The sequence below is a fragment of the Pyrenophora tritici-repentis genome, chromosome 7, assembly GCF_003171515.1.
Source record: "Pyrenophora tritici-repentis strain M4 chromosome 7, whole genome shotgun sequence".
NCBI classification, from domain to species: domain Eukaryota; kingdom Fungi; phylum Ascomycota; class Dothideomycetes; order Pleosporales; family Pleosporaceae; genus Pyrenophora; species Pyrenophora tritici-repentis.
Window position 1 is genome coordinate 882874 of NC_089396.1, and position 14399 is coordinate 897272.

The window sequence follows — 14399 nt, forward strand, 5'->3', positions numbered from 1 at the left end:
GAGAGGTGTAGAAAGTTGGTTAGGTGGCGGCTCGCTTGTACTGGCGGCTCGCTTATAAAACATGTTAATGCAACACCAAACTTCACAACCACCCACCCAAAAATGAGGCTGTACAGCCACCCACAATAGCTATTATCGCGGGATTTCATAGAGTAGTAGTATATTGATGCCCCTGATTACTTTGCGCTACTTATATTTGGCCGGAAGTTTGATGTTCCGGCCGTGCCGGGTCACTCTCGGCGGTGAGGCCGGTGCAGCTCCTGAGGCCTCTCCCTCATCAACAACACTATCTACAACGCGTTTTTGACGCTTATTGCGATTGTTATTAACTTTTGATGCCTTGCGCTTACCGTTTTGGGACTGTCGGATAGGTTTTTTGGTGTTGTTGTTGAGTTTTTTGCGGGCGCGTTCGGCCTCCTTCTCAGCCTTCTCCTTCATCCTTACCTCCTTGGCTGCCTCTCGTGCAGCTCGCTTCTCCTGAGTTACTTTCAACTTGTACAGCCTTGCCTGCTCTCTCAACTCAGATATCCGAGTTTTTTGGAGTTTCTCCTGGTCTCTTTTTTGTTGTTTTTCAGCCCATTGCTCCCGGGCCTGCCGAAGCTTCCTTGGCGACCAGAAAACAGCTCCTCCATGAGGAGTATCTAGACGTTCTCGGCGTTTCAAGGGGTAGCTTTTTTGCCTTTCACCTCTCCTACACAGCTCCTCCGTGAGACCCTTTATCTCATTGCGGAGGAGCCTGTTTTCAACAACAAGCTGATGGAGGGTTTTGTTAAGTCTCCTCACTACCCTACTCCTTTCACCTCTACTTATATGGCGTATCAGTGAATAGATTTTGACCCAGTCCAACTCGCTGAGGGGTGAAGTTGAGTCCTCATCCGAACTGGACACCTTAGGGGTGGCTGGCTTGAATTTTTTGAGTACAGGCGTCGGATCAGGTGGACAGATGCCGGTGGCGGTGAAGGCCTTTTTGATAAGTTCAGGGGTCATCGTGGATACGAAGGCTCGATGGAAAAGACTGAAGAAGTCTCCTTTTTGGATTTTGGAGACTCCTAGGGAGTTTTGAGTGAATAAGGCTAGCTCTTTTTGATAGGCTGATGAAAGAGACTTAAACACTACAACGTCTAGGGGTTGAAGCCGATGGGTTGAATGAGGAGGAAAGATAGTTAGGAGAATCCGGTGTTGATTGCAAAACTCCAAAAACTCCGGAGTTATATGAGATCCGTGCCCATCCATGATGAGTAACCGGGGAGCATAGGGATCCTTTGGCCGGGTGAATGGCTCAAACAGGTGTTTGAGCCAGCTCGGCCCTATCTCGTCGCTCGACCAGCCACATTCGGATGCCGTCACAAAGGCCTGATGTTCTCCTTCATCAATCTTATCCACCCAAACTGACTGGAGGTCCCCTGAGCTACTCCTAAAGATGAGGCTTGGCGGTAATGCCGTCCTATCGGCACAAATACAGATTATAGTGCTTATCCATTCACGTGCTCCGTCATTGATAGCTGTAGTCACCTCCTTTTGCTGGTACAGGCGTTTGTCAAATATCCTTTTTGACCTGCCGCCGGCACCTATAGCAAACCCCTTTTCGTCCATGTTATAAGTGTTTTTTGCTTTCACCCGGTGCTCCTCGTGTTTGCCGTGAAGGAGGTCGAAATACTCCTTAATCTTTGCCCCTGAATCGGCTTTATGGCGTTTGCGATTCATAGGCCTTTGCCATTTTAAGATGACTTTGTTGGAGTTTCTCCGGAGAAATCCGGATACCCACCTATCGCCCACTCCTTTTTGAGCAATTGAGGCTGCAAAATTCTTAACCATTTGTCTTGTAGGAGGCAGGCGACGCTTAGTAAGCCCCTGAATATACTCCACAAGGTACTTTTCTTGTAGTGGGTGAAGGAGTTGATGGGCAGCAGAGCGGGGTTGCGTAAGCCCCTTGTGCCTCCTGATCAACGTAGATGGCACAACACCGATCTTTTTTGCAATTTGGCGGTAGCTAAAAGGTTCCCCTGGCTTCAACGCATCGATTGCGGCCATCGCGTCCAAAATTGAAGTCATATTGGTGGAGTTATGGGTGGTTGCGGTGAAGGTCAACTTATGGTGGGGGTGTTGCATTACAGGTCGTGTTGCATTACGCGCACGGACACAGTAAGTGAAAGCCACCCCGCACCTACTGCATCCCTCTGTCATCCTCTGCACAACCTCCACAAAACATGCCGAGTTAGGTCACTGTAATCTCTGTGATAACTTCTTTGTACACCACGCAGTGCACTCCGGGCGTTGTGAAGCCGTCAAGCCAACTACGGCACGATGCGTTATCTTTGGACGCGCGTACGGTCGTCTTCACTGCTTAGAGTGTTGCTTCGATCTGAATACCACCTGGGTGACATGAAATACTTGATATACTATCATACAGAGGTCACTGTAGGCATCAGACACGCCTATCGGATGCTTAGCCACACGGCCAAGTATTCTTTGTATCATCCAGGTGATGCAGCGAAGACCGTAAAACTTCCTCATGGATCTTTGCTGTAGTTTGGCGATTTCTATTATGAACTGGTAAGTATAACCTTCTAGTATGTACCTATGCACGCATGAAATGACACATGATAAGCACTTTTCAATTCTCAAGGGTAGCACTAAAACCGCCTTTACTGGACCATCCGAACCAGAATCCAACACAACTCACAAACTTTTAGACACGACTCTTGGACCTGTTTAAACACCAATAATGGTGTGCTCCCTGACAAAATTTCTCCCATCAGCGCTCCTTTTGACAACTTTTGACTTTTCGAAGATATTCTTACCAACTACACCGACATCGGCACGCCCATTGATGAAACCAGAGTCCTTGACCCAAAAGATCAAGTTGATAGAGTCGTCCTCGGTAACTGGTTGAAATGCTTTGAAGACAGTGATTTTGTAAATCATCTTGTTGCCCCCAAGCTGATGTTTGTGTTGAGCGAGAAAGAAACCGGCTCCAATACCGTTTGGTGTACCTATAATTTGACATGTCAGCTTCGAAGTTCAATGACTTGCTCGATAGAACATAAAGCACGTCTGCTTGCGCAGTTGTGAGAGAGGCCGACATACCTAGGATGGCTTGCGCCTCAATCGTATGCATCTCAAAGTCTGTTCCAGGCCATACCTGGAATCCATTGGCTCTCTGTTGTCCTGGAGGAGGGAGGTAAGTCTTCATAGCCACTTCCAAAATGCTCAGTGTAATCTGATTAGTAACGCAGATACTCCAAATAGCCGTGATCGTGGAAAAACGCACTTCTCGGTTCCAAAAGGCCCAGGCAAAATCGGATGTGGCTCGTAGTGCAGGTAATTCATCCTCGTGAGGCGAGTTCTGTCCCCAGAGGGCCTTGGCCGCTTCGAATGCGCTCTTTCTGCTTATGAAGAATACCATACCTGAGATGGGGTTAACGCCGATTGTGGAGAATGCGCCGGTCACCTACGAATCAAGATTAGCAATTTTCGTCGATGCGTATGAGGAGAACATACTCGGTTTACTCTACCGCCTGGAGCTACGTATGTCTGCTCAGAGAGTTGCCAATGGCTACCATCGGGCCTTGTCTTGTGTGGATCTCCATGACCGACATGGAAGCATTTGTTCGGTCCTTGTCGCTGTGTCGACCGCGGATCCATGCGGATACCCTCAAATGCTTTGTCGAGACCCCAGAAAGCGTCGAAATCGCACATTTGGGACCTTTCAGACTCGGTATAGCCCCATTGCGCGAGCTCCCTGTACATGTTTCCATCCCATGGGCTGTTGATGGGCTGCAAATAAGCGTCTGCTTGAGTTGAAGGCCATAGCATGGCTTGGTCGAGGCGCTCACCGCGGCATACTGAGTACCACCATTCTTCTTCTGTTGCGGGTTGATGGCCGACTACCCCCTGCAGGATAGTAAGGACGCGGAGGATGATAATGGTTATAACCCTCATTTTATTGATTCTTTCGATAGTTGTGCCAAATACAACAGGGAAGGAAGACCACCAGTCTGGATAGATGTGCAACACGAAACTTCAATGCAAGGTGACTAGGGAATAGCAGTACACTTGCGTGCCATTGTTCGTAGTTTCCAAGTGAACGCTCAGAATAACGGTCAATACAACGGTCAGTATAGCGGTCAACATGCTCAACGACTTGACCGACATCGCAGAGCCCCCCTGCACCTATGTGAATCTTTTACATCGGGCATTGGTAGAATCGCGCAGCCCGATGACTTTCTGCATGATTGCCAACGTTGGCCAAAAAAAAGCCGACATCAGGGCTGAGGTATGCAACAATGAACAGTGCACAACTTAGTTTAATGCCACACTTCTAGTCGCACTCCACATGTACAGCGGTAGGTTATAAAGCCATCTTTTTCAATATCAAATCTGACTACCACTACTGTGATGCTGAATTGATGTCAAATCTAGAATTCAGGCTATTCAATAGAAAAAAGCCGTGTTACCAGTTGTTCGATATCAGAAATCCTATCTGCTCAGAAAATACACGTGCACTTCGCCCATGGTAACACGACAATCCCAACAAATCCCGCCAACCACCTCAAACCTACGCACCTCTCGCATTCACCTACAAAACCCCCAATATCTCAACTTCACAGAAACGATACAACTCACATTCACATCGTCACTCCCCTCAGAACCCACACGCACAAACGCACTAACCCCAAACCGGCAATCCCGAACCCCAGCGCCCAATCTCCCAGGGAAGGTTTGCCGAACCCCGCATGCACCACTCCCCTACACGCGTCTAGAAGCCGTGCTCGTGTCGAGTAACGCCGGTCATCCTCAACGTTCTTCCGTATAAAGAGTGCAGTCGGTATCTACGATGTTCGTTTTTTCTAGAAAACCGTTATTGCCTACCGGAAAAAAAAGTCGCATTGCGATAACGTACGACGATCATGAACGGCCAAACTGTAGCTGCTGCGGGCAAGAACTATGATATACCGGCAAAGATGAAGGCGTTACAGTAAGAAGATACATGCATAGGAGCTTCCAAGAATAGGGCTTCCATATGTGTGGGAAGGATGCAGACATTTGACTATGCATTAGGTATTCAGGACCGGAGACGTTTGCGGTTGTGGAAATTGATGTACCGGATATTGGGGATGATGATGTGCTTGTGAGATCACCCTCACCATGATGATAGGATGGGAAATAGGATAGAGGATGGAAGGGAAGGTTGGTTTGCTGACGGAGTGGATAGGTTAAGATTTCGGCTTGTGGGGTTTGCGGGACGGTATGTTGAGCGAGTGGGATGCGGTGGTAGTCATGTGAAAGTGGTGTTGACGAGTTGGTTAGGATTTACATTATCATAAAGGGGAGTTTTTGGCAAAGGTATGGGAGTTGTACTTTCTCTGAACTATTGATAGCAGACTAATTCTTGATACCAGTGGCCCTTGATTCCTGGTACACCTCCCTCACCCTCACACTCAACCCATCCCCCATCCTAACCACCCCCAGGCCACGAAGCAACCGGAACAATCGTCCGCACCGGCGCAAACGCCACCCACTTTCCGCCCGGAACCCGCATCGCAGCCGACGCCCTCGAACCCTGCCTCACCTGTTTCCACTGCGTCCGCCGCAAACCCCAACTCTGCACCTCAGTCACCGGCTTCGGGGGCAACGTACCCGGCGGCCTAGCCCAATACTGCCGGTACCCAGCCCGTCTCGTCTTCCCCATCAGCGACCGCATCACGGACCTCGAAGCCGTCTGCATCGAGCCCGCGGCCTGCGCCCTCCACGGCATCGAGCGCATGGGCCTGGAAGTAGGAAGCCGCGTTCTGTTATTCGGATGCGGACCTACGGGTATTTTGCTCGCGCAACTGATCAAGTTGAATGGAGCAGCGCATTTGACGATTGCGAGTAAACCGGGACCGAAACTTGATTTAGCTCGCAAGATGGGTATAGCGGATACTTACATCTGCATCTCCGATGACGCTGCCGCTGACATGGCTGCCCTACATGCCGCCAACCCCCACGGTTTCGATATCGTAGTCGAAGCGACAGGTGCGCCTAGCGTCCTCGAGGCTGCAGTCGATTACGTGCGTAAAGGCGGGAAGTTAGTCGTGTATGGGGTTTACGACGAGGCGGTTAAGATCAGTTGGTCGCCGTTTCGGATTTGGGAAAGGGAGATTACGATTCTAGCGAGCTTTTGTAGTATGAGTCATATTCCGCATGTGTTGGAGTATGTTGAGGCTGGCGGGTTGAGGTTGGGGGGTATTGCGGATAGGACGTTTAGGATTGAGGAGTGGGGGGAGTGTTTGGAGGCGGTTAGGAGGCAGGAGGTTGTTAAGGCGGTTGTTGTTTTTGATTAGGGGGATGGTTGGGATTGATATGGTCTCTTCCAATGCTCATTTTGGTTGACTGCACTGCCCGTTCTGTAGCCGCTCCTCTTGGTAGCCTACACCGTATTGTACAGCTCTTGCGTCTTCTCAAACAGTCCGTCTGTCCCCATCCAAACAATACCGCATACACAAACACAGATGGAAAGACGACTCAAATGAGGTATGCAAGGGACGTGAGGAGACTGACAAATATGAAAGGTTGCAGTTTGCTAGAAGTGCCACATGAAACATGATATGTCACTTACAACGCGCTTGAATTTTTGGAGCCCATCGTTCTCCATAAGAGTATACCACGCCCGGGACCCTGCTATTGCGCCCAAAAGCCATAAAGATATCATGGTGTTTGTACACATGCTCCAGCCTCAATAGCGCCGCAAACAGATTATCCAAACAAAAGCAAAGTCCACTCTTTCTATCCGGCTCCATGCAAAAGCACATGCCCTGTTACTTGTAGGTTCCAAGACCCCTATCCCAGTCTGCACAACGCAACGCCGCTCATACGTAACCTGCCAACAACAGTCAGCCCAAAAAACTCAGACTAGCCGTCTATAGAAAAGATTATAATATACCTTTCCTCGCGCCCTGGAAGAAGAAGCGAACAATAAAGACCTGTAAGCCCGCCATGGTCATAATGAGCCCAGACTCCATCAAACTAAAGTTGAATATCCTCTTCTCGGTGCTCTTGACCGTGCTGAAATTGCGGTTCTCGCGCGTGCGGAAGTACTTTTGGTTGCGGGATATTGTGGAGAGTTGAGCCGAGAGCTTGAGGATAGATTCTTCGAGGACAGAGGTCTGTTCGGGGGAGGAACCTTGTTTGGAGGGGATTTTGGCGCGCGCGGCTTCGTTTTCGACCTGGGAAGTTGGCAGAAGTGTTAGTATGGCGTATGGATGTTGTACAGGACAGGAGCGATTGCGGGACGTACAGCGATTTCGAAATCCACCATCTTTTCGGCAAATGTGCTCATTTCGTTGCTGAAGCAGAAGCGGTATTCGCCTACGTCGTTGGCGGTGAAGACAAAATCACCCTGGCGCTCCTTGGTACCGTCGAGGATGATCTTGTCCGTGGGACCGATGACTGTGTAGTCGACATCGAATGCACCGCCAGATTGAACCTATTGGCATATTGATTAGCTTTATTCTTCTTGACGTCCAGAAAGTAGCATACAGCAAAGTAAAAGGCCAGTTTGGTCCCCTTGTTTTCCACTTGCGCATAGAAGCACGCTCTCTCGTGTGCCTCCAGCCTATATGTTAGCGCAGTGGCGTATACGACCGTAGTATATGCCAGCAATGCGCTGAGAAGTGTGAGAATTGACCGCATCGTGTTGGCTGGCGTGAGACGACTGCGTCTGTGAATTGGGTATTCGGTGTGCTGGAAGGTTACAGCTGTCGACATCCAACGTCGGCGCTAGGTTTGGCCGGTGCAGGGATGATGCGACGTGGAGGGCAGGCGCGGGAACTAACCACGGACTAGCCAATAAGAGTAAAGGTCCCCGCAAGACCGCTTCACTGGTCAAAATGCTCATCATTTTCATGTTTACTTAAAGTGTGTTGATCCTATTCCTGCTACGACTACACTGTTCGAACGCTAATCATGATCCGATGAGCACGCTACAAACATTTTCTGCAGAGCGCCAGTGCAAACCTCCACGCACTGCGCGCACCCAACTGCGCCTATGCCATGCTCGAAGCGCCGTTGCGCCATGTATACTAATACGCGCAGTACGCTTTATCCTGTTCTCGCCAGAAATGTGATGCCATGATTGCAATAAGCAATACTGCCTGTGCTATTCTTGTATCCTACACCTCCGTGAATGCCCCTCAACGGATGAAGATGGAATCCGTCTTGCCCCAGAGTGTCCGCGTCTTGGCTGGGTGATCGAGACCGAGTGAGACATCATCGCGTCCACCTACGAGGTCCCATAACACATCTTCTGTTATGACGTTAGTGTGTGAAGTCCATCTCGAGATGCTGCTGCTTACCATCTTCAAGCGGGTGAGGTGTTGAATATTGTGACCTGCTGACTAGGGTAAACTTGATCTTATCAAGTTGTTTGCCCTTGATCTTTGTAAAGTCAGAAATTCGCTGCCTGGTCTCGCTAAATGGTTCGCCCTTGATCATGTTAGTATGTCTCGCAGAATGGTACTGTACATGGGCTGGACTTACCTCTTTGATCGGGAACTGGAAGGGGATACCGTGTGGTTTCGAAGGCTCCTTGTCAAAGTGAAATGCCATGATCTTCTTTGATGAGTCATCCTCGGGGTAGGGCGCCACATAGATCTGCGTATAGTCGTAAAGGCTAATGATTGAATGATCGGGTGGCAGGACCTTGTGGAACTTGTGCATATGCGATTCGTATGCTCGTACCTTGAGCATCGTTTCGTCACTGATATTGGCTTTCTTTTGCAGGGCATCGAGAAGATCTGACACTTGGGCATTCTTAGGGACCATCAAGGTGTGTTCCTCCTGCGTTTGGTTAGCATTTTTCAATCACATGCGTTGGTACAATTACATACCTCTTTGCTGAGACCCTCAGGAAGCCAAGTCACTTTAATGGGCTTCCTCTGCTCCAGCTCCTTCAAGCTCATGTCTAGCACTTCGTAGAACATGGCATCATTCCGCTGAGTTGCGCTCGAAGTGTAATTGTACGGTCCTGGGAAAAGAATGTTGTTCAATGTCGAGGCGGCGTTGTACTTGATAGCCTGCTTAGGCTTACCAGCTGTGCTAACCGTGGTGAAGCGAAGATGACTAGGGTCAACCTTGAGATACTCTGCTACCTTGCTGCAGAATTGATCGTACGCCATCTTCTTGCTGAGGGTCAAGGTGAACGTGGGGAGATCCGTGTCCGGTACCCGCGGCCCAAACTCGACGGTGATTCTGTTGAGTAGGGAATCGTAGAAATCCTTGGCTTCGGTGTAGCCTCCTGATGCCTCCAACTGCGCAATCTCTTTGTCGTTCAACACGCGTTGGACCGTGATGATGTCGCCGTCTTGGATTTCAGAAGCTGCCAAGGTGACCTTGGGCTTCATCGCTTCGATCATGTTTTGCTTAATCTCCTCGGAGAGCTTGATCTGTGTGCCGGCCGGCCATCCCATCATCTTGTTGATAGCGGGCGTGAGATCAGAGACCTTATCCTGATAACCTGCGTAAAAAGTGCCGATACCAAACAAACTCTGCGTCTTTGCATCGAAGTGTTTCAGGAAGATCATCAATGGGCGGTTGTTAGCCTGTCCCTTGAGATCCAGCAGCTTCTCGCCAAAAACAGGGGCCCCGGACTCATCACGCTCTTGCGCCTTCTCTATCCACATCCTGAACTGTGCCTGCTTCGTGCCGTGCTTGCTTGCAGCCTCTTCTACCGTCATCTCTGGGAACTCGAGAGCTGTATCCGGACGGATCGTGCCGTTCTGCCTGTTCACCATGGACCACGGCCGTAACATGTCCGCTTCAGTTCCGAGCTCTTGGGCCACGGTTGCGGCAAAGTCGGCCATGGTAGTTGCTCGGAGTATTCTGTAGATTTTCGGACTAGCGGGCGTCTCTACATCGCTCTTCCACGGCACAATGTCGAATCCTTGATAAACCTTGAACTGTTCCTCGGAGGCAACTGCAACGTCCATGTAGAGGTGGGCTTCTTCGCGTTCCTTCTTCCTACGTTCGATCGCTGCTCGTTCTTCAGCTAGACGCTCGGCTAGATGCTTTGGCGGCTCCACGGCCTTGCTGTCTATGAGGACTTGATCGAGCCTGGTCTCTCTAATGTATACTAACATGTAAGCACTCATGGAGCGTTTCGCAGACCACGCGCGTGTATAAGGATTCCGCTGTCCGGCGTTTCCGTTTGCTTGAGCATAGTCGCCGCCAAAGTTCTCCTCCAGCGCTTCTCGCAGTGTTGCTCGTGTGACGCGGTCGTCGTCAAACTTGTAGTAATGGCCGTCCTTGGTCGGCTTAAGGAAAGCGTAGTAATGACCCGCGTTCAGATCACCACTGTGTACCAAAACACCGTGGAGGTGGTATATCCAGGACTCGGATCGGTCGGCGTTGTCGGAAAGGTACGGCGCGGCGTCCCACACCTCAGGAAACTCGTAACGGTCATTGACCTTCATCATGGCATCGCGTTGGAAGTCGTACTCGAAGCGCTTGAGCTGGAGGTGTAGTACGGGAGGAAAGCTCTCGAAGATGACACCCTTCTTTGCATCCTGTAGTCCAAAGCCCTCTGCGAAGTATTTGTTTTCACCATCCATTGTCTCAACTTGAACGTAGTCCCTGAAGCTGTCGTCGAGGTTCTTGTTCCCGCTCACGTTTAGTTGGATGTCCCAAAAGTCTTCAACTCTTGAGGACTCGTAATCAACGTTGATACACGATATGTACGTCTTCATTTTGCCGACAAACATGCGCGTGAGAGCGCCTTCAGCCTCGGTGCCTTTCATCCTTTCATCCAGCTTGTCCATGAGCACACGCGACAGCTCCTGGACGTCTTGCTGTTCGAAAATTTGCTTAGAATCCCAGCCGAAAGAGTGCGTCAATTCTGTTGTTCCGACGGCATTGTTCGATGTTTGGAGCAGGTAGAAAAGTCGCTGGAGCGCGTAGGCACTATTTGACCGATCGGCCTCTTCGGCGGTGGGGATCTGGTAGACGGCCTGAAACGATCAATGATGGTCTAGAGAGAGAAGGGAGTAGGACGTACCTGACGAAAGGCATTTGTGAAGAACAGTGACTGCAGAAGAGAGTTGAGGTAGCATGTTGCGCCCTGGTTCTTGAGCCCGACCATGCCAGTTTCTTTCTTGGAGTCGTAGCTAGGACAAGTCAGCAAAAAATGGCGCGTGTGACTTTCCTTGCTGAGCTTACTTGATGAAGTTGTGCCATAAAACGCCGGTTGGGTCTTTGAGCACTCTTATGTAGGCAGTCACATTGGCTGTGTTGTCTTCGACCATTGGCCGGCCCCGGTCCTCCCATGAGTTGGCGAAGAGTTTTCTAAGCTCGGCGAAGCGTGTAAAGCCCCAATCGCCTTCCTCTGCGGTGAAGCGATGGTGCGCTGTGTGTGTGGTGAAGATGGTAGGGTCCTTTGGATTCCAGAGCACAAGCATGAACTCGACGCATGCGTACCAGTCCTCAGGCATCTGCTTCTCCTCATATGCCTGCTCTAGGTAGAACGAAGCAAAGTCTACGTTGTTACCATACGGAAAGAAGAGGATTCGCCAGGGATGTCCGCCACACTCGAAGATGGGACCATGTTCGCGCCTAGTGAGCTGGCGCCAGTCCTTGATCTCCCAAGTATTGAATGTCTCGTCCTCGGTCTCGTACTCAAGCGTCTTGGGCATGTGTCTCTTCATAAAAGCCTCATAGTCGTCGGCGCGGGGCTCGGCGTCGGCGTCGACCTCGTCCATTTGGTCGTCTGTGTCGGGCGTGATTATAGCCACGTCGGGCTTTTCGTCGTAGTCCTGGTCGACGAGCATGTCGCTTTCAATCTGCATGTGTCAGGTGTCTTGTCTGCTGTAAGTACCGTGACAGAAGCTTACCTGATCCATGGTTACTGCGTGCTACCTACTGTCGGCGGCTGCGGCTTGTCGAAGGTGCGGGACAGGCAGCAGGGAAGAACGTCTTTGACTAGCTTCACAAAGGCAGGCACGACCGAGTGCGCTCAACGCAGCAAGTGCAAGTTACAAAGGGAAGCTCAAGCTGCGCGCCTGTCGCGGGAGTGAATGGAAAGCCACGGGAGGGAATGCGCAGGACAGAGAAGCGGGTCAGGATCAGGATGTCTTGCTCGCTAAAAGGTGGCGGTGGAGATATGACGACCTGATTATTGTCGTCGTGAAAACTCCAACAGCAAACCGTGTTCAAGATGAGGCTGGGGACAAGGGCGCACAGGAACGCAGACCGGGGAGCAGCGAGGGAGGCTCAGAATATCCGCCGTCTGGAGAGTTGCAGCCTTGGCGCTCTATATAGTGGAGAGCATCAAAGACGCCGCGGCCTACGACGTCATTCGCCCACCTCGAATCTGACTGGCAAGACGTGATGCCACAAGCATCGTGTAATTTGTACGACGCCCAGCATCCTTCATTTGTGCTTCTTCAATTGATTGCTTCGCTAACCGGTAACCAACGCATCTACTGAGACCCTGCGCTGCGGCTGCGTCTGTCAAAAAAAAGCACGCCGAGTGCGGAGCAAGCTTGTCTTCCGTCACATGCTCTCGTAATTCCGTGCAACCACAGTGCCTCGAGCTCAAGTGCCCAACACTTGCTTCCAGAGCTCCCGCAATCATGTTTGTAGGAAGACGTGCTTCAGCCTTAGGTGCGCCACGCTCTATTAGACTGTTCAGAGCTTCCGCACCGTCGTCCCACGTTAGAGCCCCATTTCCAATATCCCATATCCAGGCGCGACTTTCGCATGCTGCTGCAGTTGCACCTGCATGGAGACCCTCTTCTGCCCTTGATGAGTAAGTATGCCGATGAAAACACCTGTCTGGAAGTTTCTACCCTAACCTGCGACTCTAGATGGGTGCTGCGGGAAGCCAGGCCGATAAGTTTGCGCCAATTGACCTTCTTCGGGAGGACCCTGACAGAGTCACGTCTGCTCGACTCGGCAAACTATTGCCGTTTGGAGCTGCCAACGAGGTGTGACAATTCGCCATCTGTAAAAGGCCCTTACTAACGGCCTGCAGACTTGCGCACCGTTTACGTGATATCCAAACTCTTCCATATGTCGTCGTCGCCAATCCACATCTTGCTCACGTGTACGAGTCATATCTAAGAGCTTTTGAGCGATTCCGCCGTGTGCCCGAAATAAAGTCTCTCGAAGACAATGAGAAGTATTGCAAAGTGTTAGAGGAAACTGTGACCGAGCATGCCACCGTTATTCCTCGTCTAGCCATTGGTGTGCTCGAGGTGCGTGGATTGATGAAACCAGAAGAAACAGACAAGTTCATGACCACCATGCTGCGATCAGTACGTTGAGATATACCTTGGATAACCCCAGACTACTAACCACGACACAGCGCATCTCCCGGCGCGTCATTGCGGCACAGCATCTGGCTCTTACTGAAACCTTCAACTCGCCCTGGCATTTTCCCCAGGCCCAACACCCGCCACATGACCAAGAGGCTGTTGGTGAAATCTTCTTGCGATGCAATGCAAAGGAAATTGTTCAAGACTGCGGCAAGACAATGCAGGAGCTGATCAAACACACCTACGGCTCTCACGTGAACGTGCCTGAAATCAAAATCTATGGACACACCGAAGCAACCTTTCCCTACATCCTGAGTCATCTGGAATACATCGTCGGCGAACTGTTACGCAATTCCATACAAGCCGTTATCGAACAGCGTAAATCAAAAGATGACAACCTTCCGCCTATCGAAGTTCTGATTTGCGAAACGTCGCAGCATGTTATCATTCGAATCTCTGATCAAGGAGGTGGTATCCCGAATGAGGTTTTGCCATATTTGTGGAGCTTTAGTAAAGGGCCGCGACGTGAGAAACGTCTCCAAAATTTGGCTCGGGTACCCAAGTTGCTCGGGACCTTGCAAGAGCTGCAAGTACCTGGGGGCGAATCTGCCGCCGAAATGCAACAAAGACTTGACAGAAGATCCAAGCATGCTGATACTGGTATGCATCACGGTTCCTTGTCTTCGTTGACTAGCCGCGCACCGGATCTACGCCTTGGCATTGGCCTCCCCATGTCGCGGCTATATGCAGGTGAGTGTGCAAAGATATTTTGGCGAGTTTGTTTCTGATGACCCTACAGAATATTGGGCAGGAAGCCTTGAGATCCATAGTTTGGAGGGCTACGGGGTCGATGCCTTCCTGCAGATTTCAAAACTCGGCAACAAGAATGAGAGACTTACCACGCGAGCCTCAATGGACGCAATCTAGAAGGTGGTACTCGCATTATCGAGCAGGCACTTCCTTGTGCAGCCAACAACCTCCAGGGCGCCTGTTGGTCATCATGATGTTCCCCTGCAGCGTTTGCTCTGACAACTCACAATCATCGCACCGGATCTTTTCCAGAGCATCCAGACATTGTATTCTTCAAGAGCATCTATAGCGCCCTACAAT

At 50.6% G+C, this 14399-nt stretch overlaps 7 protein-coding genes across 7 annotated transcripts; 3 read left to right on the forward strand and 4 right to left on the reverse strand.

Annotated features, from left to right (window-relative positions):
- Positions 1–186: 186 nt before the first annotated feature.
- On the reverse strand, positions 187–2031 carry PtrM4_127450 (uncharacterized protein; the record flags this gene model as incomplete). The annotated part of the gene is made up of 1 exon (XM_066108814.1): positions 187–2031. One exon carries the CDS (start codon positions 2029–2031, stop codon positions 187–189), a length of 1845 nt encoding a protein of 614 aa, XP_065960806.1.
- Positions 2032–2712: 681 nt separating this feature from the next.
- PtrM4_127460 (uncharacterized protein) lies at positions 2713–3942 on the reverse strand (the record flags this gene model as incomplete). Its single annotated transcript, XM_066108815.1, has 3 exons — positions 2713–2993; positions 3088–3451; positions 3502–3942. The coding sequence occupies 3 exons, from the start codon at positions 3940–3942 to the stop codon at positions 2713–2715; spliced, it is 1086 nt and encodes a 361-aa protein (XP_065960807.1).
- Positions 3943–4910: 968 nt separating this feature from the next.
- PtrM4_127470 (uncharacterized protein) lies at positions 4911–5152 on the forward strand (the record flags this gene model as incomplete). The annotated part of the gene is made up of 2 exons (XM_001939811.2): positions 4911–4978; positions 5062–5152. 2 exons carry the CDS (start codon positions 4911–4913, stop codon positions 5150–5152), a joined length of 159 nt encoding a protein of 52 aa, XP_001939846.2.
- Positions 5153–5765: 613 nt separating this feature from the next.
- On the forward strand, positions 5766–6326 carry PtrM4_127480 (uncharacterized protein; the record flags this gene model as incomplete). Its single annotated transcript, XM_066108816.1, has 1 exon — positions 5766–6326. One exon carries the CDS (start codon positions 5766–5768, stop codon positions 6324–6326), a length of 561 nt encoding a protein of 186 aa, XP_065960808.1.
- A 525-nt stretch (positions 6327–6851) lies between these two features.
- PtrM4_127490 (EMP24-GP25L domain containing protein) lies at positions 6852–7674 on the reverse strand (the record flags this gene model as incomplete). The annotated part of the gene is made up of 4 exons (XM_001939812.2): positions 6852–6862; positions 6926–7208; positions 7280–7468; positions 7522–7674. The coding sequence occupies 4 exons, from the start codon at positions 7672–7674 to the stop codon at positions 6852–6854; spliced, it is 636 nt and encodes a 211-aa protein (XP_001939847.1).
- Positions 7675–8174: 500 nt separating this feature from the next.
- PtrM4_127500 (Ubiquitin carboxyl-terminal hydrolase) lies at positions 8175–11666 on the reverse strand (the record flags this gene model as incomplete). Its single annotated transcript, XM_001939813.2, has 6 exons — positions 8175–8287; positions 8337–8466; positions 8521–8820; positions 8871–10985; positions 11033–11141; positions 11194–11666. The coding sequence occupies 6 exons, from the start codon at positions 11664–11666 to the stop codon at positions 8175–8177; spliced, it is 3240 nt and encodes a 1079-aa protein (XP_001939848.2).
- A 1173-nt stretch (positions 11667–12839) lies between these two features.
- On the forward strand, positions 12840–14216 carry PtrM4_127510 (uncharacterized protein; the record flags this gene model as incomplete). Its single annotated transcript, XM_066108817.1, has 4 exons — positions 12840–12961; positions 13007–13289; positions 13340–14039; positions 14089–14216. 4 exons carry the CDS (start codon positions 12840–12842, stop codon positions 14214–14216), a joined length of 1233 nt encoding a protein of 410 aa, XP_065960809.1.
- Between the last annotated feature and the right edge of the window lie 183 nt (positions 14217–14399).